Source organism: Macaca thibetana, chromosome 3, assembly GCF_024542745.1.
Source record: "Macaca thibetana thibetana isolate TM-01 chromosome 3, ASM2454274v1, whole genome shotgun sequence".
NCBI lineage: Eukaryota > Metazoa > Chordata > Mammalia > Primates > Cercopithecidae > Macaca > Macaca thibetana.
Genome location: NC_065580.1, coordinates 87,132,615 through 87,160,159, shown reverse-complemented (window position 1 = coordinate 87,160,159; position 27,545 = coordinate 87,132,615). Strand labels below are relative to the sequence as shown.

Sequence of the window (27,545 nt, the reverse complement as noted above, 5' to 3'; positions counted from 1 at the left end):
GAAGTTGTTGCAACTGGGAAATGACAAGTGAGGGCAGATGTGCGCAACCCTTGCTAACTTAGAGAATTAGCCAATTCTTTCAACTAATATTATATGTTTATATAGCTATGTTAAGAACAACATGAAGAAAAGGAGTAAGGAGGTTGGGTCTTACTGTTTATTCTGTGACTACTGTGTGCAAGTTTCTTTGATTAGTACTTTACACTTGTCATCTCATTTATTTTTCATGCCAACCCTGGAAGCAGTCTGAAAGAATAAATACCCCATATTGTCTAAGAAGAACATCGTTTTAGAGATATTATGTGATTTGCTATATATTATTAGCTGGTTAGTGATAGGACCATTGCTATACTCCAGTTCTCAGTTCTACATCATTTTTTATTTTATTTTTTGAGATAGGGTCTCACTGTGTTGCCCAGGTTGGAGTGAAGTGGTGCAATCACAGCCACTGCAGCCTCACCCTCCTGGACTCAAGCATCCTCCCACCTCAGCCTCCCAAGTAGCTGGGACTACAGGCACACACCACCATGCATGGCTAATTTTAAAAATTTTCATGGAGATGTGGTCTGACTATGTTTCTCAGACTGGTCTTAGACTCCTGGACTCAAGCAACCCTCTAATCATGGCCTCCCAAAGTACTGGGATTACAGGCATGAGCCACCTCACCTGAAAACATCTGTTAATTTCAGAACTATCATTTCTTGGTACTCTAACAGGAATCATTAATGCAGATATTAGTACTATTCCTTTTACTTTTATCTTTCTAAACATTAATAAAAGATGGGATACACTTGTACCTTTTTGGCTGTGTAGCATCTAAAACTCCTCCCCACAATTCAAGGATTTCTTGTCTAATAAGTCTTGGTGGCAATCAGAAACTACACCCCATTATACAAGATATTTGCTTTTCCAGACTTCTGGCAGATAGGGCATGGATTCGTGACCTTGATGCACCCACTCTGAACTTCTAATCAAGAACTAGTCATACAAAGAAGCGGAGACAGTTGAAAGTTAATTCTGGTGGTGGTAGAGATGGAGAGAAAAAATATTGCTTTCCATAGCAGTGGAAATGGTGGCAGTGGTGACAGTGGATGTGTCCAGTGGCTGGTGCTGGTGACACCAACAGTACAAGCCACTGCTTCTATTGTTGATTGTTTTTCCACAAACAGTGTTTGTGGAAAGTAGTTCTGTGACATGGTTTTGACCATGGCTCCCTTTGATTTTGAGAACTTTCTGAACTTGATTCTCAAGCTCCATAATAGCTATCCAATATCTTGTCGATAAATTATTTTTCTGCTTAAATTGGCCAAAGCATGCTTCTGTCACGTGAACTTCTGTTACCTTAACTAGTACTCATGCAAAGAAATATTCTTAGCCATGATGTCCAACAAACAGAAACTGACATTTTCAAATGAACAAAAAGTAAAATACTAAACAAAATATTATCAACTTGCCCTCCTCAAATTTATAAGTGGTGACTAATTACATGCCATTTGGATTCACTGACAAAATGAAAATATTGTATTTATGAGAAAATATTAGACTTTTTTTTTTGAATGTGGTTTTTTTTTTTTTAATTTATTTATTATTATTATACTTTAAGTTCTAGGGTACATGTGCATAATGTGCAGGTTTGTTACATATGTATACTTGTGCCATGTTGGTGTGCTGCACCCATCAACTCGTCAGCACCCATCAACTCGTCATTTACATCAGGTATAACTCCCAATGCAATCCCTCCCCCCTCCCCCCCCTCCCCCCTCCCCATGATAGGCCCCGGTGTGTGATGTTCCCCTTCCAGAGTCCAAGTGATCTCATTGTTCAGTTCCCACCTATGAGTGAGAACATGCGGTGTTTGGTTTTCTGTTCTTGTGATAGTTTGCTAAGAATGATGGTTTCCAGCTGCATCCATGTCCCTACAAAGGACACAAACTCATCCTTTTTGATGGCTGCATAGTATTCCATGGTGTATATGTGCCACATTTTCTTAATCCAGTCTGTCACTGATGGACATTTGGGTTGATTCCAAGTCTTTGCTATTGTGAATAGTGCTGCAATAAACATACGTGTGCATGTGTCTTTATAGCAGCATAATTTATAATCCTTTGGGTATATACCCAGTAATGGGATGGCTGGGTCATATGGTACATCTAGTTCTAGATCCTTGAGGAATCGCCATACTGTTTTCCATAATGGTTGAACTAGTTTACAATCCCACCAACAGTGTAAAAGTGTTCCTATTTCTCCACAACCTCTCCAGCACCTGTTGTTTCCTGACTTTTTAATGATTGCCATTCTAACTGGTGTGAGATGGTATCTCATTGTGGTTTTGATTTGCATTTCTCTGATGGCCAGTGATGATGAGCATTTTTTCATGTGTCTGTTGGCTGTATGAATGTCTTCTTTTGAGAAATGTCTGTTCATATCCTTTGCCCACTTTTTGATGGGGTTGTTTGTTTTTTTCTTGTAAATTTGTTTGAGTTCTTTGTAGGTTCTGGATATTAGCCCTTTGTCAGATGAGTAGATTGCAAACATTTTCTCCCATTCTGTAGGTTGCCTGTTCACTCTGATGGTAGTTTCTTTTGCTGTGCAGAAGCTCTTTAGTTTAATGAGATCCCATTTGCCAATTTTGGCTTTTGCTGCCGTTGCTTTTGGTGTTTTAGACATGAAGTCTTTGCCCATGCCTATGTCCTGAATGGTACTACCTAGGTTTTCCTCTAGGATTTTTATGGTATTAGGTCTAACATTTAAGTCTCTAATCCATCTTGAATTAATTTTCATATAAGGAGTAAGGAAAGGATCCAGTTTCAGCTTTCTACTTATGGCTAGCCAATTTTCCCAGCACCATTTATTAAATAGGGAATCCTTTCCCCATTTCTTGTTTCTCTCAGGTTTGTCAAAGATCAGATGGCTGTAGATGTGTGGTATTATTTCTGAGGACTCTGTTCTGTTCCATTGGTCTATATCTCTGTTTTGGTACCAGTACCATGCTGTTTTGGTTACTGTAGCCTTGTAGTATAGTTTGAAGTCAGGTAGCGTGATGCCTCCAGCTTTGTTCTTTTGACTTAGGATTGTCTTGGAGATGCGGGCTCTTTTTTGGTTCCATATGAACTTTAAAGCAGTTTTTTCCAATTCTGTGAAGAAACTCATTGGTAGCTTGATGGGGATGGCATTGAATCTATAAATTACCTTGGGCAGTATGGCCATTTTCACGATATTGATTCTTCCTATCCATGAGCATGGTATGTTCTTCCATTTGTTTGTGTCCTCTTTTATTTCAATATTAGACTTTTAATTTACTTATTCTTCCACTCAGCAAACATTTGTTGAGCATCCACTATGTGCCAGACTCTGTGCTAAGTTCTGGGGGAACAGCCATGAAGAAAATAGACAAAAATCTCTGCTTTTATTGTAGTAGGGAAAGATTAAATAAATAATACATACAATGAGTAAATTATATATTACGACCTAAGTTGATAAGTGCTATGTGAAAAAATGAAACTTGGAGATTGTGTTGCAGGATCTTTGGGGTATTGCTTCACCAGCCGGAAACCTCTATGGCCAGTGGTGCCTTTGCCTGAGTTTTGCTCTGGCCTGCTGGGCTGGTTCTGCCCAATCAGCCTGGAAGGCTGTGCTCAGCTCCTGCTACCAGCTTGGATCCCATGCCTGTCAAGGGTGAGCCAGGCACAGAGAACTGAGGGGCGTGTGAGCAAGTGTGGGGTCCAGTCGGCTGTATCAGGACAGGCAGCTCCAGGGGTTGGCATGGGCGCCAGCTTCCTGTGAGGCTGTGGTTGGACCAGGTGTGTCATAAGCAGCTTCCACGACTGACACAGGAATGTAGCATGGTATCCAGAAGTTTGAAGATGCCAGGAACTGCAGAACCCTAAAGAGGGTGTCACAGCCCAGGTTTGGGGAGCTCCTAGGTGTGGATTTCCCAAAGGGCCTCAACTCTTCTCTCCTTCTCTCTTCTCTCCTTCTCTCTTGTCTCCTTCTTGTCACCCACAATGTGGCAGGCAAGGGGTGTGTTTTCAGCCCTGTTTGTGTTATGGCTCTTTTAGCCCCGCCATTCAGTGAGTCTCAAGTTCTTGTCCTACATCCAGGAAGAATGAGTTACACAGACAACTGGAGGGTATGCAAGACAAAGGGTAGCTTTACTGAGCAATAGAACACCTTAGAGAAGACCTGCAGTGGGCAGCTCCTGTCCATAGCAAGGGTGCCCCAACAAGTGTCCAGCTCTCAGCAGAGAAGATAGCTCCTCTCTGCAGCTGGTCATCCTGTTGTCTCCTCAAGTCTGACTGAGTTCAGGGCTTTTATGGGCCTTAGAGGGGAGGAAGTGCTTGCTGATTGGTTCATGGGCAGCCACAGGCAGGCTTGGAAAAGGTACCACAAGTTTTCACTCTGGTCTACGGGACTGAAAGCCCAGCCCTCAGCCTTTAGGCCCTCTCTAACTTGAAGGCGGGGCTTCACCGGGGACCTGCCACCTGCCCAGGAGCCTGTGTGCCTCCTGCCACTGTTCATGGAGCTCAGGTTATTCATGTCAAGGGGCACCTGCAGGTCAGTGCCCAGCTGCCCTCAGCTCCTCTTTAGCCTCCCGCCCACACTTCTTGGTGCCCAAAGTCTGGAGGGGGCCGAGGTGGCAGGGGGCTGGCATACCAGCATTGCTTGAGTGTGTGTACCCCCAGCCAGGTTGTGACAGCTCCTGGGCTAGGGCTCAACTTTGCTCTGTTATCGGAGTGGGTGCTGACAGCAGGGAGAAGCCAGACAGCAGGAGGAGGCACTGCTGAGCCTGTGGGTGTAAGAGGGGCCTTCCTGGGTGCAGGGAGATGCGTGGATCCACAGTGGCAGTTTGGGCAGCTGCAGCTATGCCTGGGAGGATGGGGCTCCTGCCTACTCCCAGCTCCCAAGAGCACCGGGGTACCCAGTTTGCAGCCATGGCTTGGGCAGCTGCAGTTGTGCCTGGGGAGCTCCCACCGTCTCTGTGGAATATGGCACCACCCCAGTCCCAGCTCTGCTTTGGGACCCCTCTCTTCCCCCCACTCCGTGCCCAACCACACTGCTCCTCCACCAGTGGGTGACTTGGCCTGGCCCCACTGCGGCAGCTCCCAGAGTGGCAGGCTCTGGTGGGGTCCCCCAGGGTTGGGCTCCAGGACCTTTCCACCTCCCCTCCATGTTTTCCTGGCTGTGTCTTCAGCTGGGTAATCACAGGTTCCCAAGATATGGCAAGGAGTGAGGTTAAGACCACACTGGAGGCTCTGGGCCTGGGAGCGGGTCCTGTCTGGCTGTGCGAGGGTGGAGGTGGTACAATTGGATGGGGGGCACCACTGCTGCTCCCACAGCTGCTCCTGCTGCCACTGTCCACACTTCCCTGGTGCAGCTGGTGTAATGTCAGCAGCTGCTCCAAACGGCCTGCCGCCGCCATCAATTGGAAGTGGTAGAGTGAGGTAGTGTTACATTTTAGTGGGGTGGGACAGAGTAGGCCTTATGGAGGAGGCAATGTTTGAACAGACTGTTGATCACAGGGAGGGAGAGGGCCACTGGAATGTCTGTAGGAACAGCACTGGGGACAAGCCAGTGCACAGGTCCCGAGACAGTGTAGTGCCTGGGGTGGCTAAACTAGAATGAGCCAGGGAGAGATGGCAGGTAATAAGGTCAGAGAGAGAACCAGAGGCCCGATGTGTATAGGACCTTGTTGGTTACTGTAAGAAGTTGGATGAATGTAGCTGACAACCATCAGAGGTTTTGAGCAGAGGAGTAACATGTTTTCACTTAGGTTTCTACAGATCACTCCGCTACTATATTGAATGATTCTCAGTGGAGGTAGGGGGGAATTTTGCCCCCCAGGGAGCATTTGACAATATCTGGAAATATTTTTGCTTGCCACTCCTGGGGAGCATCTCCTGGCATTAATGGGTAGAGGCCAGGGATGCTGCTGAGCACCCTAAAATGCACAGGACATACTCCACCACCAAGAATTATCCAGGTCAGGCCGGGCGCGGTGGCTCACGCCAGCATTTTCAGAGGCCGAGACAGGTGGATCACGAGGTCAGGGGATTGAGACCATCCTGGCTAACACGGTGAAACCCCATCTCTACTAAAAATACAAAAATGTTAGCCGGCCGTAGTGGCGCGCGCCTGTAGTCCCAGCTACTCAGGAGGCTGAGGCAGGAGAATGGCGTCAACCGGGGAGGCGGAGCGTGCAATGAGCCGAGATAGCTCCACTGCACTCCAGCCTGGGCGACAGAGCCAGACTCCGTCTCAAAAAAAAAAAAAAAAAAAAAAATATTTATCACAATAGTAGCAAGGTTGAAAAACCGTAGGGGCAAAGACGCGTACATAGACCAGTGATTAAATGACATGATAAAATTCTGAAAAATTCTGGACTTATGTGTTAATTGAAAGAGTATGTTATTGTATGTTTAGTACTGAAATTCCAATATGCAGTAAATTTACATAGAACGTGAAACATTAGTTGGGAAGCATTTTAATAATATACCCTGAATTATATAGGAATAAAAAAAGAAACATTTCAATGTACTTTTAAAATTTCTAAGTTTATTTTTATGGTGTTCTTATCCAATAAATTAAAACAATGCATTCATTTCTATCTTAGTTTAAAATATATACAGTACTTACACAGTCTATACCTTAAAAATATTCAGAAGTAACTATTTTTAACCAATCCAGACTTTTATTCTCATGTTTTCCCTTCTCTTTTCCGACATACTAAAATATTTGCACCTGTTCTTTCCAAAAATAGGATTTTTTTTGGTTAAATCATTAAAAACCATAACTAGATATGTATTGTACATATCTTCAAATTTCACAACCATGCAGTGAAGTGTTATTTAGGTTATTTATATTTATTTGCTTTTTAAAGAAGTTTTTAAATATGGAGCAAAATACAATTTTTTCAACAAAGTTGACACTAAGGATATAATTAATATTGCCCTAAGGTAACAGGAACACATAAGAGCCCAAAATATATGGAATGTATGCTAATTCATTTTGTTTTTTTAACGGCTTTTACATCCCAGAGTGGAGTTTGTACTGCTCTAAATAGTTTTTGGAACAAGGTATTGTATGTATAAATGAATAAACAAATATATATACCCAAACTTAATAAACAAATAAATCTGATTAAAGAGGCCAACAGAAATTCCATGATACAAAGCATGTTGTAAATCTACCGAAAATGTATGGCCATTCAAATAATTCTTTATCAAATATTTGTAACAGCACATTAAAAATAATTATTTCAATTTCCAAAGTATGATTTGCTAATTTTATAAACCAATATTTCTTCCTAAAATACATACATTTGTGCTATTTGCTGAATTCTCAATATGTGCTTCATGTCTAGGAGCTTGGAAATCATAACATCTTAGAAGATTGAGCCTAAGACATTTCTTAAAACATTTATTCTTTATTTTTATTTTATTTTTCCTTAAGTTCTGGGATACCTGTGCAGAACGTGCAGCTTTGTTACATAGGTATACATGTGGCATGGTGGTTTGCTGCACCCATCAACCCGTCATCTAGGTTTTGAGTCCTGCATGCATTAGGTATTTTTCCTAATGTTAAAGCATTTATTCCAATCTGACCATTCTCTAGTCAGTGTGAGTGATGTTATTATAAATATTTCAATTATTCTTTATATAATGATGTTTGTAAACAATGACTTTGCCAGAAGCATCTTTTTATGTAAACTGAATTTATAAAATTTGTTAACTATTGGTTTTTGCTGCACAGCAGAAACCCAGGTTCCATTTTGAATAGTTGTTTGGGGAGGCATTAGACAGGTTCTTCATCGAGACGAAATGAAATATACCAAGCTACTGTTGTACTTCCAGAAACAGAAGGATATTAACATTGTGGCATCAATATTATGAATGCATAGTCATTATTGGACATCCATAAAAGAAAATTTTTGAAGTAATGAGCAAAGACAGAAGGTGATTATATACATGTGCCATATAAATTATTGTGTAAAATATAGGTCACTTAGGTCATTTATCTGAGCCAAACTCAACCTTTCATGAGAGGCTGGAAAGAATGAATTCATGGACCTAAAATTCTCTGGGTCAGACTTGTTAGAGAATGAAATGAGGAAGGAAGACTTTAGACCTAAGAGCAGCTGCCTCCCACTAATTATGTCAGCAGGTGTTAGGAAAACATGATCTCAATGAGGAGGAGATGCAGCACTAATGAATATCTATGCAATATGAAGCTAAACAAGCCCTCAGAACATAATGAAAGAAGTAGAGTTGCCAAAGCAAACCTAGGAAAGTTAGGACGTTGGAGGTCCTTAGAAATAAACCTGTGCATTTTCATCAGCTAGTTCACGTTTGGACCAGAAGCTCAAGTTTTATCACCCACTAGATAATGATTTGAAGAAATACGCACCCTTCCAGCATAATAGGCTTCACATTTACCAAATTACATTCATTGCCTTCAAAGACAACTGTGTTGTCTCATTCCAGGCAGCTAGCAAATACAGTGTACTTGCTAGGAGCAGAGCCACTCCCTTTACCCCTCCTAATTTTATCACTAGAGCAGGGATCATCACATTTATTGTTAAATTCTGTAGCAGCCTAATGCAAGTACAGAATAAGCTGTATCCAAGTAGGACGCTTTGGGCTCCAAGTAACTTTTAAGCCCAACTCAAATTGGCAAATAAAGAAAGTTCATTAATTGTCTCACATATCACCAAGCGCAGAAGTTGTGATAGCCTTAGTCTTGGCATCTCCATGAATCTCCGGGCTCTGCCTTTCTCTAAGTGTTGGATTCATCAAGTTCATAGGATAGTTACTTCCTGCCTTTATATCCAGGTAAGAAAACATCCAGAAGCAAAAGTACTCTTCTAATACTCCCTTTTAGGAATAAGAAAGCCTCTCCCAGGAACCTCCCAGCAAATGTGCCCTGGTCTCTATTACAGTTGGGTTAGATGCCTGTTCATTGATTAGTCACTCACCAGAAGAGTGGGATTATTCTGGTTGGCTTAGACAGTTCAGGATCCACCCATGGACCTGGGTGGGGCCACCTACTTGAGTAGAATGGAGGAGGAGTATGTACCAAAACTCAAACCCAAATTCTGTTGGACAGGAAGAAGGAACGAATGGACATGAGTGGACAACAAACAATGACCTCATGTACTTCAATAAATATTGTGGATTGAATAAGTGAATAAACAAAAAAAAAATACATTCCCTTTATTTTATTCCTTTTGCCTTATTTTTTCCTGAATAGAGGGTAGCTAAAATATTCACTAATGTAAGAATAATGCTGGTCAGGAATTCAGATCATTCTTAACAATGTGTTATAACTCTAAATATATTCATATCTCAGGGTTAATGTTTTTCACAAATCTCTATATCATTTCTACAGTGTCACAGTTTCCTCTTAGTGGTCAATCTAGTATAATCTAGATTTTAAAGAAAATTCATAATTAAAACTTTATATATGAACTTTGATGAAATATTATACTAGTTAATATGCCTGTTAGAGTTTGGGATCTGAATAAGACTTTAATTTTTGATGGGGTATGAATACTTAGGTGGCTTAGCATCCAGTCAATTATTGATCAATAAGAAAACTCACATTAGCTCATTTGCTTATCCCATGACCACTCAAAAGCTGTTTTGGGTATGAAATCCTTTCAGTACTACATGGACTAAACAAGTCTCTTTTATAAAGAACAAATTAAGTGATAATGATTTTAGAAATGTGAAATGAAAATAAATCTCAGGATCCCAATAGCACTAAACCAAAGGGAAAAATCAAACTAGGAATTACTTAGGTCAAACCTCCCTCCCATTCTATTCCTAAAAAAGATAGCTACTAAGATTTAAAAAAAAGCTACACAGCTCTCTCACAATTTGTCCACAAGGAAATTCTTTGGGGACAAAGGACACAGAACTCAAAGTCCTTCCTCTGCTCACTGAGATAGATGCATATCTGATTGCTTCCTTTGGAAAGGCTTATCAGGAACTCAAAAGAACGCAGCCATTTGTCTTTTATCTACCCATGACCTGGAAGCCCTCTTCAGGTCACAGGTGGAAAATTGATTGATGTCTACTCTCCCTAAAATGCATAAACCAAGCTGTGCCTGGACCACCTTGGGCCCATGTTGTCAGGACCACCTAAGGCTTTGTCATGGGCACGTGTCCTTAACCTTGGCAAAATAAACTTTCTAAATTGATTGAGACCTGTCTCAGATATTTGGGGTTCACAGAAATAATATAGTTTGTTGCATATAAATAATCCAGCAAAAGAAAAACATTCAGCCTTTTGTTGTATTCCTTTCCTGCCCCACCCCTTCAAAAACAAAAGAAAGTAAAACAGTTGATGGCGCATGCGATCCCTTTTTAAGCGCAGATGCATCTGCAAGTCCATTTTGTGAATATTCAATGAGTAGTTGGAAGTCAGATTATATCCATTCCCAGAAATATTCCAAAAAAATTATAAAATCCCTAATTATACCTCTCCCTTCTAGACATTTGTACATGTTCTTTCCCTCCAAACTGGACACCATTGAGCACCACAGGAACACATACTAAAAACAAAGATTAGTCACTTTTGCTATGCCTGATGATTTTCATCTTTTTCTGACGGAAGTCGCACATTGTGACTGAGGCTAAGTTTTGGCTGTGTGTGTGTGTGTGTGTGTGTGTGTGTGTGTGTGTGTGTGTGTATGTTTGAGACGGAGTCTCACTCTGTCACCCAGTCTGGAAGGCAGTGGCATAATCTCGGCTCACTGCAACCTCCGCCTCCCGAGTTCAAGCAATTTTCTTCTTCAGCCTCACGAGTAGCTGGGATTAGAGGTGCCTGCCACCACGTCCAGCTAATTTTTGTATTTTTAGTAGAGACGGGGTTTCACTACATTGGCCAGGCTGGTCTTGAACTCCTGACCTCGTGATCCACCCACCTCATCCTCCTAAAGTGCTGGGATTACAGGCATGAGCCACCACGCCTGGCCAGCAGTATGTTTTTTAAAAGCGTTTTGAATGTTTATGCCCTAAAGTAGTGTGTGCACTTTCCAGCTGTTAGCTGCCTGGGTCTTGAAGATATTCGTGTTTGTTCTCCTAGAAATTATTTCAAGCTTATGAGATTTATGGTTATAGTTAATACCAAATCACTTTCATTTTCCATTTTCCACTTAGTTGGTGTTTAAAAAGACTAAGAATGAAATAAAATATTGAAATATTTTTATAAACATGGCTGTTTATATCAGTGCTGAGATCTGGATGTACTACTTGACAGGCAGATGACTACTAAACACTCAAATTATTTCTTTTGTCAGCTAGTGTTTGAAAGTCTACATTCAAAATGCTAAGCTTGGGTTATCAATATACTGTATAATGAACAAATACAAGCTGTCGGAAGATGAATTTTTGAAAGTTGCAAACAACCTAGTCACTAGCTTACCGTAATGATTGTCTGGGTTTGAATTTTAGTTCAGTCTTGCTCTTTTGCTTGGAAAAAGTTTTGAGTCCAACACTCAGGCTCTCACTGTGAGGGAAGGGTGGGAGAGCACTGCCTCCTTAACCCTGGCCTTTAAGAGAAGCTTCAACAGCCACACTTGGTGATCTTGAGACATGTTCCCTCATTTGGGGGCATGGTGGCCTGGTGCCTGACACTTCCTGAGGAAGTTAAATCAGCTTGGATAGTGTATTAGTCCATTTTCACACTGCTATAAAGAACCACCCAAGACTGGGTCATTTATAAAGAAAAGAGGTTTAATTGACTCACAGTTCCACATGGCTGGGAAGGCCTCAGGAAACTTATAGTCATGGTATAAGGCGAAGCAAGGCACCTCTTACGTGGTGGTAGGAGAGAAAGAGCATGAAGGAGGAAGTGCCACTTTAAAAACCATCAGATCTCATGAGAATTCATTCACTATCATGAGAACAGCATGAAGGAAACTGCTGTTTCCCCATGATCCAATCACCTCCCACCAGGTTCCTCCCCTGACACATGGGGATTACAATTTGAGATGAGACTCAGGTGGAGACACAGAGCCAAACCATATCATTTTGCCTCTGTCCCCTCCTAAATCTCATGTCTTTCTCACATTTCAAAACATAATCGTGCCTTCCCAACAGTCACCCAAAGTCTTAACTCATTCCAGCATTCACCCAAAAGTCCAAGTCCAAAGTCTCATCTGAGACAAGGCTAATCCCTTCCACCTATGAACCTGTAAAATGAAAAGCAATTTAGCTATTTCCAAGATACAAAGGAGGTACAGGCATTGGGTAAATGTTCTCATTCCAAATGAGAGAATTTGGCGAAAACAAAGGGGCCACAGGCCTCATGCAATTCTGAAAGCAGGTGGGGCAGTCAGTCATTAAATCTTAAAACTCCAATATCTCTTTTGACTCCGTGTCTCACATCCAGGGCATGCTGATGCAAAGGGTGGGCTCCTATGGCCTTGGGCAGCTCTGCCCCTGTGGTCTTTCAGGGTACAATCCCAGAGATGCTTTCATGACCTGGCATTGAGTGCCTGTGGCTTTTCCAGGCACATGGTGCAAGCTGTTGGTGAAACTACCATTCTGGGGTCTGGAGGAAGATGGCTTTCTTCTCACAACTCCACTAGGCAGTACCCCAGTGGGGACTTTGTGTGGGGGCTCCAACCTCACATTTCCCCTCTGCATTGTCCTAGTGGAAGTTCTCCATGAGATCTCCACCCCTGCAGCAGACTTCTACCTAGACATTCAGGCATTTCCATATATCCTCTGAAATCTAGGTGGTTTCCAAAGCTCAACTCTTGTCTTCTGTGCACCTGCAGGCCCAACACCATGTGGAAGTTGCCAAGACTTGGGGCTTGCACCCTCTGAAGCAACAGCTCAATCTGTACCTTGGCCCCTTTTAGCAGCTGGAGCTGGAGTGGCTGGGAAGCAGGGCACCAAGTCCTGGGGCTGCACAGAGCAGCAGGGCCCTGGACCTGTGATGCCCTGAAGATCTCTGACATGCCCCAGAGACATTTTCCCCATTGTCTTGGCTATTAACATTTGACTCCTTGTTACTTATACAAATTTCTGTGACTGGCTTGAATTTCTCCCCAGAAAATGGGTTTTTCTTTCTTACCTAATGCTCAGGCTGCAAATTTTCTAAGCTTTTATGTTCTGCTTCCCTTTTAAATAAAAGTTTCAGTTTCAGATCATCTCTTTGTGAATGCATATAACTGAATGCTTTCAGAATCAGCCAGGTTAAGTCTTGAACATGTTGCTGCTTAGAAATGTCTTCCGCCAGATACTCTAAATAATTTCTCTCAAGTTCAAAGTTCCACAGGTCTCCAGGGCAGGGGCACAATGCCACCAGTCTCTTTGCTAAAGCATAGCATTTACTCCAGTTTCCAATAAGTTCCTCATCTCCATCTGAGATCACCTCAGCCTGGACTTCACTGTCCATATCACTATCAGTATTGTGATGAAAACCATTCAACAAGTCTTTAGGAAATTCCAAACTTTCCCATGTCTTCCTGTCTTCTTCTGAGCCCTTCCAAACTGCTGCACCAACTTCTGCCTACTACTCAGTTCCAAAGTTGCTTCCACATATTCAGGTTATCTTTATAGCAGTACCCAACTCTGCCAGTGCCAATTCTCTGTATTTGTGCATTTTCACACTGCTATAAAGAACTACCCGAGACTGGATAATTTATATAGAAGACATATTTAATTGACTCAACATTCTGCATGGCTGGGAAGGCCTCAGGAAACTTACAATCATGACAGAAGGTGAAGGAGAAGCAAGGTACGTCTTACATGGTGGCAGGTGAGAAAGGGAGCAATGGAGGAAGTGCCACTTTAAAAACCATCAGATACTGTGAGAACTCACTCACTATCATGAGAACAGCATGGAGGGAACCATCCCCATGATCCATCACCTCCCATCATATCTCTCCTTCAACATGTGGAGATTACAATTTGAGATGAGATTTGGGTGGAGACACAGAGCCAAACCACATCTGGTAGCAACTGGGAGGTACCAACCCTCTTGGCTTCTGATTGCAGGACAAAGATATGTGAGTCTGAGGACTAGGTATGCTGACCTGGGGCATTGTATAAGGGATTCTGCACATGAGGGTGATTTGCCAAGGCCAAAAGACCCTCAGTTGTAAGTAGCCCTGGGATAAAGGTGAGGTGAGCCAGGAGTGGCCAGTGAAGAGGAGTCAGTGTTGGAGAGGCCTAGCAGAGGAACTTCTGAATAAGCCATAAAGGGAACGATCAACTTTGAACATCTGTTAGTACTACAGGGTACAAAGCAAAGAACTTTGCTTCTCCCTTGCCTTTTTCCTACCAGTACACCACCCCATTCCATACCAAACCTGGAGAAGGCTGAAGTGGAGATAAGAAGGAAGGAAAATAGCCAACCATGGCTTTCTAGTTAATAAAGAAGGCAGGTGGCCATCTGCAGTCAGCCATAGCTGGATATAGATGGGGGCATATCTCATTTGTGATTGAAGATTGACAGTTGGCTATTATATTCTCATTTATGAACTGAGACTATGACTATGACTCAATGGGCTGTAAGATTTTGTATTACCTAAGAGAGATGAAAAAGGTTATGGGGCTGCCTGAGTTTTCTTTCAGGAGCCTTAGTAGGAATAGCTTCCACTAAGTGGACTTGATAGGACATGGGAGACAAAAGTAAAATTGCAATTTGATAGCACCTCACAGATTGTCCTTATTCAATGTATCTCGTGTGTGTATATGTGTATGTATACCAGATATATATATGCACACACATATATGTATACACACACCAGACATATATGTACCAGATATATGTGTTTTATATTGGTTTCTTAGCTGAATTTAAATTTTAAGCAAAAAATATTAATACTTTTAAAGATTAGTTCTATTAGGAACATAAAATTAAGACAGTAGTTTAATTCTAGTAATCGAAAGATAAAATACAACACTACCTTGTTATGATGAAGCCATAAGTATTTTAATTTTTTAAACCTAGAGAGATCAATGACCTCTGTCAGTTCCCTGGAAAGAAAAAAAATGTGGACATTAGCAACAATCAGTTCACACGTAGGTAAGACTGGGCATGTAGCTAGTATGGCTTCGTAGTAACTAGAAGGTTCTCTCTCTCTTTGTCCTTTCAAAATTGTTGGCAAACTCACCTGCTTATTTCAGAAATTCCATCATTATAACTTCATTCATTTGGATTAAGATTTTGTCAGCTAGTTAAAGCTAATACTTGGAGGGGAGCACTTTACCACATTAGCAAAAATTTACACCTCATTATGACTGAATTTATTGGAACCTTAATTCAAAACAAGTTTTACTGGGGAGAGGACAAAGGAAAAAAGTGAAGCTAATACTGGACTTTCAAGTAAATGTGGGAAACGTAGCTGGGTCCTGTTTCAATATCGTCTGTGGGTTATTACTGTGGGGCAATAACCTTGAAGTATTTAGCCAGACTGGACTCAGATGGAAATTGCAGGACACCAAGAGACAGACACTGTGTGAAGTGCTTTATTCTCCCTTTATTTATTAATTATAGGATTAAAATATTACCCACTTCTCTTGAATGGTATGAGATTCCACCTATGCAAGTGGTCTTGGTTCTTGTTCCTAAGGCAGCTCACTTATCAAAGGGGCAGTTGTGGGTTTGGGAGAGGGCACTGTCTGAGATAGTTGGTCATTTGATTGATGTGGCCTAGAATAGTTGGATCTCTTATTTCTCAGGGCAGAAATTGTGGAACCCAAGTATGTATACATATACATATCTGTTTATTTATCAAATGCTTACAGATCACATATCGTTATCTGTTTATCAAATTCTTATAGATCACGTATTGTGTGCCAGGTACTTTTCAAAGCATAAAAATATCAATATTTACTATTATTACAGATATTAATTCATTTACGGTAAAATTTTATCACAATTATTTTTAACCTTGGGACGCTGAAGGAATAATATTTTTCTAATTTTTATAAAAACATACATTTTTTGAAAGCATGCAAACATTTCTAAACAAAATAAACCTTTTTTCACTAACTTTTTATATTGAAAAATGTCAAACCTGAGAAAAGATGAACGAATAGTACAATGACCACTTGTATACCCATCATAATTTTTAACATATTGTCACATGCTTATCCTATCTATCTAATTTATATATTTATTGGTTGATAATTTTCTTGGTGAATCATTTGAAAATAAATTTGCAGGCTTATTGCAGGTGTCTCAGCTTAAGGAGTTCATCTTGTGTATCTCCTATATCAGGGCATTGTCCTGTGTAACCAAGATACCATCCTCACACCTAAGAAGATGAAATGGAATTCAGTAATTTAATCTAATATGCCATTCATGTTCAAAGTTTCCCTGTTGTTCCTACATTTCCTTTGGTGTTTTAAAATCTTGTATCCCATTAACATTCATGCATTGCATTTGGGGTGATGTAATCTTTGAGTCTTTTTAAAGGTAATCATCTTCTTTCCTTTTTCTCCCTTAACATTAGCTTTTTGGGCTGGGCATGGTGGCTCACACCTGTAATCACAGCACTTTGGGAAGCTGAGGTGGATGGATCACCTAAGGTCAGCAGTTTGAGACCAGTCTGGTCAACATGGTGCAACCCCGTCTCTACTAAAAATACAAAAATTAGCCAGGGGGTGGTAGCACATGCTTGTAATCCCAGTTACTTGGGAGACTGAGGCAAGAGAACCACTTGAACCCAGGAGATGGAGGTTGCAGTGAGCCGAGATCGTGCCATGGCACTCCAGCCTGGGTGACAAGAGCAAAACTCTATCTCAAACAAACAAACCAACCAAAAAACATTAGCTTTTTGGAGAGTCCAGGATAACTGTCTGGTAGAATGTCTTACATTATTGATTTTTTTGGATTGTTTCCTAATGATCAAATGCAAGGAAGGTCATGTCTACTTCTCAATTACATGGGTAGTAATTACTGAATCACAAAAGGATCCAAATGATGTCAGTCTGCCCCACTCTTGATGAAGCTAAATTCAGTCATTTGGTTAAGAGGGTATCTGCCAGTTCTCGCCACTATAAAAGCACAAATTTTATAATTGGAAAGTCATACATGAGGCAAATATCTGAGATCATGTGTATATCTTTCCCCCTGACAACTCTTTACTCAATCGCTTTAGCTTCAATTGATGATCCTTATCTGAGCCAATAGATTTAGGATTATAAAATGATTTTCCTAATGTTCTTATGCTTTTTACATTATTAGCTGCTATTCTTATGTAATGAACATCTGTTCCCTCCTCTTCTATCTCATTCATTCTCCTCCCCATCTTCCCTGAATTTTCAAGTTTTTTTCTTAATCCTTTATCACTTAAAACAATGATCAAATTCTCCCTTATAAAAGACATTTCAAGCAAAATCGTGTGTCTCTTTGATATGTACCATTAGTTTTTGAGCACTTCCCTGGCACAACAAAATATTTCAGATTCTTCCAAAACAACTTTTTTTTTTCTTTCTTAGAAAGGGTTTGGCTCTGTTGCCCAGGCTGGAGTACAGTGGCTCCATCTTGGCTCACCGCAACCTCCACCTCCTAGGTTCATCAGATCCTCCTACCTCAGCCTCCTGAGTAGCTGGGACCACAGGTGTAAACCACCATGCCTAGCTAATTTTTTGTAGAGACAGGATTTCACATGTTGGCCAGGCTGGTCTCAAACTCCTGGGCTCATGTGATCCACCTGTCTCAGCCTCTCAAAGTGTTGGGATTACAGGTGTAAGCCACCGCGTCTGGCCTCAAAGCAACTTTTAGTAGGAAATTTGTACAAATAATAATACATTCTCCTCTCTCACTGTAGATATGTAGCTTATTTCAGGGAAAGAGTACTTGGACCTTGGGGCACCGTAACTATTGCACTGGGTGATAGTGAGAGTATGTTAACTTCATCTGTTCCTACGGTAAATAATAAAGAAATCATTACATGGCTACATTAGAGTATCTCATGCCCCACTCAGAGGATTTCCCATAAAAGTTATTTTATTTTATTTTATTTTATTTTACTCTATTCTATTTATTTTATTTTATTTTTTGAGACTGAGTCTCGCTCTGTCTCCCAGGCTGGAGTGCAGTGGTGTGAAAGTTGTTTTAATACACTAAAACTTTAAAGTATTAACTGTGTCAAGTTACTGTCATTAATTTTTTTGTAACAGTAATATCAATGTTGAATTTTCATTGATTAGGTAATATAATAAATTTATGTTTCATTTTTCTTTTTTAAAATTTAATTAAAAAAAAATTTTACAAGCCCACATCTAATATCATATAAATTCACTTTTCAAGGGTACTCTAACTATTTCATGTCAGAAGGGTTTATTCTGTACATAAACCTGTCCGAAATCAATACCAAGCTGTTACATTATAAGGTGAGGCCAGTCAAAGGATAAATGAGAGGTAATTCTACTAATGATGGCTATGACTCATGCTGACAATACTTGTCAACATCCTGTTACAATGTATGTTCTCCATGATCACTCAAGAACACGTCAATAAGATGCTTTCCATTTCCCAGAGTCAACAGAAACTTAGGCAAATAGATAACTCAGTATACTAGTGTATTGGCATCTGGACTGGGAAATAGTTTTTGTCCACAGCTGGATGAAATGGTAACTTAGTATCCTCAAAATGTAAAAGGTGTTTTCTTTCTCATAAGCAGACCATTAATTACCTACTGTCAGGTGATCAATATCTCAAATTTTCTAGTATTTTAAAGCTACTTTTATTATCTTCTTACTGTAGTGATCAATAGTATACAATTGTCAAAATCATGAAAGATGCAATCTTTTGACCACATGAAGTATTTATTGTTATTTTAAAACTAACTGACCTATATCGAGTGGCTCAAAGCATGACCTTAAATGTGTCAGAATGCTCTACCATACGTGTTCCATACTAAATGTATTTTTAAATATTTCAAACTTGTCATGAATGTATTCCTTTACTACCAAGAGATTCAGAGTCCTTACAAAGATCAACACTTTTCTCTGTACTGATAAACATAAATATTTATTTATGATAAAATATATATAATAATAAAGGATTTCTCCAAATTGCTAGAAATAAAAGTGATTAAATTTGTTGATAAACTAAAGCATTTTCTTTACTGGAAGCCTATTTAAAAATAATACACAGAATTCAGAGGCATTAAAAAGCACAAAGTAAGGGGGACACAATATAGGAATAGGGTCACTGTGCTTAAAATGCAAACTTCAGTGTCACTTATTGGCCAGTGAGAACTGCGGTATCAGAGTCTAATTTTATTTATAACTCCCTCTTCCTCTCATACCTGTGTTCTATCTCATTCTACTCTATAGAAAAACCCAATTTGTTGTCTGCCCCCTTGAGGAGTTCGAGTGGAATCAAAGTGGGCTGTTGATATGCGAGAGGGATTTTTCTACTTACCAGTAAAATTTGTATGGGGATAGGTAGAGGTTGTAGTACAATGGGGGTCATTATCATAGTATGTGGTATAATGATTCCCAATAATAGTAATAATATTAACCATACTAATGCTCATTGAGTGCTTACTGTGTGCCAGTAACTTTGACTAACTTTTAGTAACTCACCTAAGCTTCACAACAACCCTGAGAATGAGGTAGTATAATTATACCCAGGGAATATCGTTGCCAGATAAAATACAGGATATCGGGCTACATTTGAATTTCAGGGAAACAATGAATTTTCCAACTACTGTGTGGGACATACTTACACTAACTAAAATTATATTCATTGTTTCTATGAAATTCAAATTCAACTGGATGTCCTATATACTTATTTGTTAAATCTGACAATCCTAATAGGGAGGTTGTACGACATACCCAAGATCACCCAACAGGAAGAGACAGAGCTGGGATTCAAACAGCCTGTCTCCATAATCTTTTTTTTTTTTTAAAATCAGTTTCAGTATTTTGTCTCTCCAATAGAAAACTGTGGACTCCAGGAAGTGGTAAAATAATTGGAGTGTGGTTGCCTACCCAGTCCTTGAGGGGCAAAAATGGAAAGGAACATTTGAATCTGTGAAACATTTTAACATGATCATGATAACATGATACTCTTTCATTTTTTTATGTTAAGTACACTTACTTTTTAGAAAGGAACAGCTCAAAGACATCAGCATCCCTCTTGTGGCCACGTATCTTTAGTTGATCTTCAACTGCCTGATAACATATAATTAATCTGTCAAACTACATTCCAGTGAACAAAAATGCTGAGGCATTTGCAGTCAATAACAATAATGTCTACAAGAAGATCAAAAGAAAGGTGAATATGGAGATAACCATTCTAAACTGATAAATTCCAACACTACAATTATATATTATTTACTCATTTTTGTGGTTGAATTTCATTATCCTTAATCCTAGGCACAGATGTTTAAATAATTTTTAATCAGAGAGAAAAAAATATGCATGTGTACATATACACCAAAAGCAAGTTTGTATTCTCTATGAGGCCAGGTAATTTGGTCTTTAAAGAACTATTCTTAAATGTTTCTTTGAACATGAAGAATTAGTATTTGATAGGTTTCCTACAGAGAATTCGCCCAGTATAGGGTTGGAGGTGGAAAGAGTAGGATAAAATGTATGTTATTATAGGACATTCTTTTTGTGCCTATCACATTATGCTTGGCACCCAGTAAGTTCTCAAAAAATGTGAAATGAATGAATACATGTCATTTTTCTCTGAACAAATGAATAAATACATTTTCCCTTGCTTGGCAAGCAACAGTGACTTCATTTTTCATGAGTTGCTAACATACTCATACTGTGAGAATTTTTGGTGGAGAAGCAACTTTTATTCCCATAGCTCTGTTTTAAAAATAAAACTTTAGCAACAGCTGTTTAAATGCTTTGCTTTTTTCTTTTAAAGTCCTTTGCTAAATTATAAAATAACGTTAATAGGCCACATGACCTAAAATAAGATGAAAAAAGTAAAGTCTGTCTGTAATTTGCCATGAAAAAGTAGAGCTAACAAGACATGACAAAAGTGAAAAGTATAATCATTGCAGTCCTGGAATCTGACAAACATTGTAATTATCAGAGTCAAAACAATCACTGAATTTTAGCTGGGATTTGTTATGAATGGTGAGGTTATAACTGACTTATAAATCTTTCTGGGTGATATATGAAATTTTGACAGTAGTTTTGCTATTTGGTAGAGGACTTCAATAGGAGTTATATTTAGTGCAATGAACGTATTTAAAGAAATGAGGAAGGTAGGTATCCTAGTGATGGACAGCAGCTGCAAATGTATAGTCCCGAACCTCCCTTGACACCTTGTTAAGCAAGCTGAATCTAGGGACTTGGAGCATTCATAGGCTCAGGGTTAGGCATTGCCATCAGGGTGCTTTGTTATCCAGTTACACAAGCCGAGCCTGGGGCTTGGAAAAACCCATTGGATCAGGCTTAGACATTCTCATCTGGTTTTGTTTTGTTTTGTTTTGTTTTTTGAGAGAATCTTGCTCTGTTGTCCAGGCTGGAGTGCAGTGGCATGATTTCGGTTCACTGCAACCTCTGCCTCCCAGGTTCAAGCAGTTCTCCTGCCTCAGCCTCCCAAGTAGCTGGGACTACAGGTGCATGCCGCCACGCCCAGCTGATTTTTTGTAGAGATGGGGTTTCACCATGTTGGCCAGGTTGGTCTCGAACTCCTGAGTTCAGGCAATCTGCCTGCTCCAGTCTCCCAAAGTGCTCGGATTACAGGCGTGAGCCACCACACCCGGCCCTCATCTGGGTATTTTAACTTAAAGATGTCAACTATCAGCCTCTACTATGTACAGTCAGTCACATCTTTGCATAGTGTTTGGGGTGGTATAGCCCAGTCAAAGAAGAATTAAAACTTGGCAGCCATCTATTAAAATTATAAATGTGCTTTTAAATTGATGCGGCCATTCTACCTCCAGGACTCAGAAACACACAGGTGCATACACCCAGACAAATGTGATTATCACTGCTTATTTCAGCATACATTTTCTGTGGTTGTGAAATAGTCCCCATTAACTGGAATGCAGGTTAAATTGACATGTGACATCACAATGGAATACTGTGAAGTAGTTTCCAAATATAGAGAGGTGGTCTGATGGCTAATTTTATATATAAATTTGACTGTACTATGAGATGCCCACATAGCTGGTAAAACATTATTTATGCGTGTGTTTCTGAGGAAGTTTTTGGAAGAGATTAGCATTACTATTAGTGGACTGAGTAAAGAAGATCACCCTCGCCAATGGGGGTGGATATCATCCAATCCAGTGAGGGCCCCAATAGAACAGAAAAGCAGAGGAATGTGAATTCATGCTTTCTTCTGGAGTTAGGACATCCATCTTCTGCCTTCAGACATCAGTATTCCTAGTTCTCAGGTCTCTGGGCTTGGACTAAACTACATTACTGGCTCTCTCCTGGGCTCCAGATTGCAGACAGCAGATTGTGGGACTTCTCAGTCTCCGTAATCAAGTGAGCCAATTCCTCATAATAAGTCTCTTTCTATATATCTCTATATATCCTATTGTTTTGTTTTTCTGGAGAACTCTAACTGATACAAATAGATATCTAGACATCTAAAGATATCTAAAATATATTTATAAATAAAAAGTAATTGGCAGTATAATATGTGTAACAATCTTTTTGTTAAAAGTCATATTTATATGAATACAAAATGCACACACTTCAAATTACTAGCAAAAGTCATCACGTGAGATCATGAGGGACTTTCACTTTCTAGGCAATATTTATTTTTAGTGATGTGTTAGTATTTTACAATAAGCATATATTAATTTGATAATCAGAAAGTAATGCACATTTTGAAAATTGTAGCCATAGAATGAATATTTAAAAATTTAAATCAAATTTCAAAAAATATGAGGTGAAAGGGAAATTGAATGTATCAGCATAATATGTAAATCATTATCATAGTTATTTATTTACACAAGTTTTTGTCACAGCATGTTTCTTTCCAATCAATAATTTTACATGAATCTGGTACAAAATATTAATATCAAAGTACCAAGAAACATGAAAATGTGCCAATTCACATTTCAGTGAATCCGTGGTGGAACAATTCCAGTTCCCAGTTAACACACAGCTTCACTACTACCATATGCCCTCATCTAAAGGAATTCAATTAAGTTTGCCATCTTACAGGGGCACAGTTCGTGGTCCCTTAAACAAATATGATAGTAACATTCCAAAAAAAAAAAAAAAAACCAGTATCTGCAAAGCACAATATAGTGAAGCACAGTAGAAATGAAGTATGCCTGTACTGTTAGCCCGGGCACGTTGGAAGATTTCAGGGCACAACTAACAGTCAGGCTGGGCCTTGAGAGGTGAGGCGAAATTAGAAACGGGATGTTGGTGGAAGAGGAGAGTAAGCACACAAAACAGAAGAAGCAGAAGAATGTATAAGGTATGTGGGGCTGTACAGCCTTTGGCTGAAGTAAAAGGCATGTGGAAGGCTATTGTGAGAAATAAGAAAGGTGGGTTGGGGTCATATTATTTATGCCAACTTTGAAATTTAGGCTCAGAACTGTGTACTTAATCAGTGCTCAGAGAAAACTTCTTCAGGCCTTGAGAACTCTAACTGAACATCATTTAATTTTATATGATATATAAACACATGTATATGTACATATATATGAAATATATATTCTAAGTAGCTGTATGGTAAAATTCATGTAAGAAAGTCTAATTAAGGATAACAATGTCAATGCTTTTACACAATATCCAGTATCAAAATTATGTCACAAACACTTTTCCTCCTTCTCCGTTGGTGCCCTTGCTTTGTTGGTACCCTGAAGGCACAGAACTGACTATTGGGTGATTCAGCATTGTGCTCACTTCTGGGGGAATAGGAAGATATTACTGGATTTTTGAACTAGAAAAAAACATGTGACAAAGCTAGGCTTCGGGAAGATGACTCTAGCAGTGATGTGTATGGGGGCCTGGGGTGCAGTGAGAACTGCAGACAGGAAGCAAGGCTACCTCTGGGAAACAAAGTCCACCTGCTAAGGAACCTGCCCTAGGGTGGGGGCAAGTGTGAATGGGCAGTGAACAGATATGACATGGGGCATGTTTAGGGAGAATGAATGGGAACTGGCAAGTAAAAGGAGGCAGAGAATTAGCACGAGGGAAGTCACAGGTGATGATGATGATGATGTGATGACTTGATGAGAAAGGTGACTGGGAGGGAAGACAGATGCAGCTGAGAAATGCTGAAATTGAGGCCATGGTGGAACATACTGGTCAAGGCATCCATCAGAAAGCTGCAAGGGTAAATGTGGAACTCATCAGAGATCTCATCCGGGCAGCTGTGCTGATCTGATGAGTCAGTTAACCTGAGGAGAATGGGATCCAAGGAAGATCACGATGAAGGGTCTTTCCTTTCATGGAAAGAAAGGAGAGGGAAACATGTTGGAAAGGAGACAGAGGAGGATCGTTGTCAAGTGAGGTAGAAAAACAAAAGGACAGTGGGAGGCAGAGGGGCATTTGAAGAAGGTAGAATTTCAATGTGCAGCATTGTTTTGGCTGGTGGAGGATGTCACTCAGAAAAGGTACTGAATTTAGAGGCCTGAATATCAGTAGCTTGAAGAGGGCGAAAAGTTGGATTTCAAATTAATTGGTCAGCCTAAAAGGAAAATAAAAAGAGGCCATCACAAAATTGGGATGTGAACAGTTCTAGCACGGGGAGAACAGCAGCTGCTTCCTCCACCGCCCAATGCCTGAAGATCTAGAATCAAAGGGAAAAAATGTTTGAAAATGGTAGGATTATTAAATCCTAGAAGAATAAGGTCAGTATTAAAACCTATAGAAGAAAATGTCCTCTCTGATGATAAATTCTTGTACCTCCATGCAACACGCAGGCACAAGTTAGGACTTAGTGTGAAGAGCTTTCAATTCAACACAGAACTCTCAGCCTCCTTTAATCACAGCAGCCCCCGTCTTTGCAGATGAGTCAGAGAACTCCAGAAAGCCTTGCTAGGTCTCACCTGGCACAATTCTGAGATTCTTTTTCCCCACCCAAATATCCAAATATTCTTTTAATCATTATTTTAACTGCTCTGGACTCTGCTTGTAGGGATCATCAAATAACGTTTCCTCTTCAAGGTGTCGATTTGCACTTGCCGGGAACAATATATTAGGGATACACACCCACACCCACACCCACACACCCCTGTTGGAGAATCAAGACTGCAAAATTTACTTAATCTCCGTTTCACTTAATCTACAAACCACCATAATTATATACGCAGCAGATGCTGAGTGGTAAAAGGTCAGTGTAAGTCTATTAGTGTGGATCGGAAAGTTCTCAAACCCCACCCACGAGATTAGGGACCTCTAGCCCAGGCAGAGTTGCTGAGGGGGCTTTGCCACCGCTAAACGCTGTTCACATTCCAATTTTGTGCTGGACTCCTTGTTCTCCTTTTATGTTGACCAATTAATTTGAAATCTGACCTATCTCCATCTTTAGGATACGGAAATTCCCTTCCAAAGTCAGTATCTGCCTGGAGTCCTCAGGCAGGGGGGCAGAGGGGCTGATGGCTTGAGAAGGCAGGTGCCGCTTACCCGGCGACTGCTCTGTAGGGCAGTTTCGGACGCCCTCCGTAGGCTCCGGCATCGCAAGGCACGGGGAACGGGGTTCGGGTCCCAGGACATCAGGACACACGGGCCGCCGGCAGCAGCGGTGATTAATCCGGCCTCGCCCGCGGGTGGCACCGAAGAGAGACTTGGCTTGGCGCGCAGCTCATTGTTCTGTTACCAACAGTTACCGCATTCCCGTTGACTAAAAGCCAGTCCACACTGGGAAATATTTGAAGCCAAACGCTGACTTCTGTGACGTTTGCGCGTGTGATTCTGCAACACCCACGCTTGCGCCTCGGACACACGCTTGTTATCTCTGCTCGTGGTGATGCGTGTGGTAGATGCCGGAGAGAGGGGGTCAGCTATGTCCGGGACCAGGAGGAGGTCAGAGCGCCTCAACAGCAGTCACCCAGTAATCATCACTTTGATTCGAGATTTGAATATCAGGAAATTTAGGTTTCTGAAAATTAGACGTGTGTATGGACCACTGGCCTCATGTACAGGGTGGGGGTGACGAGGTGCCCTGCAGAGTCACTGTAGATCTTGACGCAAAAGGAAAAAAGCCAGTACTACTGATCGTGTCTCTATTTAAAAGCTTGACATTTTGTTCATTATGCATGTTATTTGCATACATTTTGATTTTTCTTTTTTTAAATATTGCATTAAGATATTTATTTTGAGGCCGGGCACGGTGGCTCACGCCTGTAATCCCAGTGTTTTGGGAGGCTGAAGCAGGTGGATTGCCTGAGGTCAGGAGTTCCAGACCAGCCTGGCCAATATGGAGAAACCCTGTCTCTATTTAAAAAAAATACAAAAGTTAACCGGGCATGGTGGCATGCGCCTGTAATCCCAGCTACTTGGGAGGCTGAAGCAGGAGAATAGTTTGAACCTGGGAGGCAGAGGTTGCAGTGAGACAAGATCAGACCATTGCACTCCAGCCTGGGTGACAGAGGGACACTCTGTCTCAAAAAAAAAAATTTACTTTGAATGCTGAATTTTTGGTTTTATGGTGCTTCTTACATCCAGATCCAGGGCCACTGCCTTAATTGCCTCACCATAGACCCAGACCTGGGATGAAGATGGGGGTGGTAGTATTAAGGCTCCGGAAGAGTCCAGGTGCACAGAAAAATGGAAGGAACTCTCTACTGACTTTATTGGCTAAGAACAAGTGCATATTGTTTCAGTAGCTGAGAAATCTTTTCTCTGACAGGAAATGGATAAATTGAGCCACTATTTGGCCAATCTTTTCAACCTCGTTTTTTGTTTTTGTTTTTTGAAATTGCTGTCTCCTGTAACTGTATTGGAACCTCTAGCATAGATTATCTTGTGATTTTATTTATATGAGCCTTGTTCCCTCTAGCTTGGGTAACTTTGGAGGCAGGATCCTGCTTAAGACATCTCTCTCTTCTGCCAGAGCCTAACATACTGCGCTTAATTAATGTTGACTGGATTAAATGAATTGGTTTCTTGGCTCCCAATTTGAACCTGAAATCTAGGAATCAAATGTAGCTTTCTGAAATGGGTCAAGCTACTTGCGTTAAAAAAAAATGCTGGTGTTGAAATGAAACATTAAAAAATGTCTCAGTGGGGAAATCAAGCACACATTGTTTCAGTAGTTCTAATATGTATTTGGGGCTGAGGTGGGGGTAAAAGCTCTCCAAGTTATTGTGGAGGGATTAATCATCTAAGAACTATTGTTTAAGTAGTTTCTATCCTAGAAATAAAACTCAAATGAGAGAAATGGTCCACTGAGGAGGCATATATAATAATTCGTTGGCTCATGTTTGCTGTTGATGTGTGTTATAGCATTGCAGATATTATTCATGAATGTGCTACAAGAAAAAAAGGAAATGAACAATACTTGTTCAGTTTTCTACATTACACAAATGTGACTTAATAACCATATGCAAAATAGTTTTAAGGAGCATCTTGCAGATGTAAACTAGTCGCCAGTTAATTTCTACTAAAATCACATCGAAAATTTTT

The 27,545-nt window shown here is 40.4% G+C and overlaps 1 protein-coding gene across 2 annotated transcripts in view; it reads right to left on the bottom strand.

Annotated features, from left to right (window-relative positions):
• LRRC72 (leucine rich repeat containing 72) overlaps positions 1-25,781 on the bottom strand; it is a 51,646-nt gene extending 25,865 nt beyond the window's left edge. For both annotated transcript variants that reach the window (XM_050785387.1, XM_050785388.1), the window contains exons 1-3: positions 25,545-25,781; positions 20,077-20,150; positions 14,924-14,993 (exon numbers count right to left, since the gene is read on the bottom strand). In XM_050785387.1, coding sequence (XP_050641344.1) covers positions 14,924-14,993; positions 20,077-20,150; positions 25,545-25,634 — 234 coding nt within the window. In that variant the 5' untranslated portion in view covers positions 25,635-25,781. The remainder of the gene's footprint in view (positions 1-14,923; positions 14,994-20,076; positions 20,151-25,544) is intronic.
• Between the last annotated feature and the right edge of the window lie 1,764 nt (positions 25,782-27,545).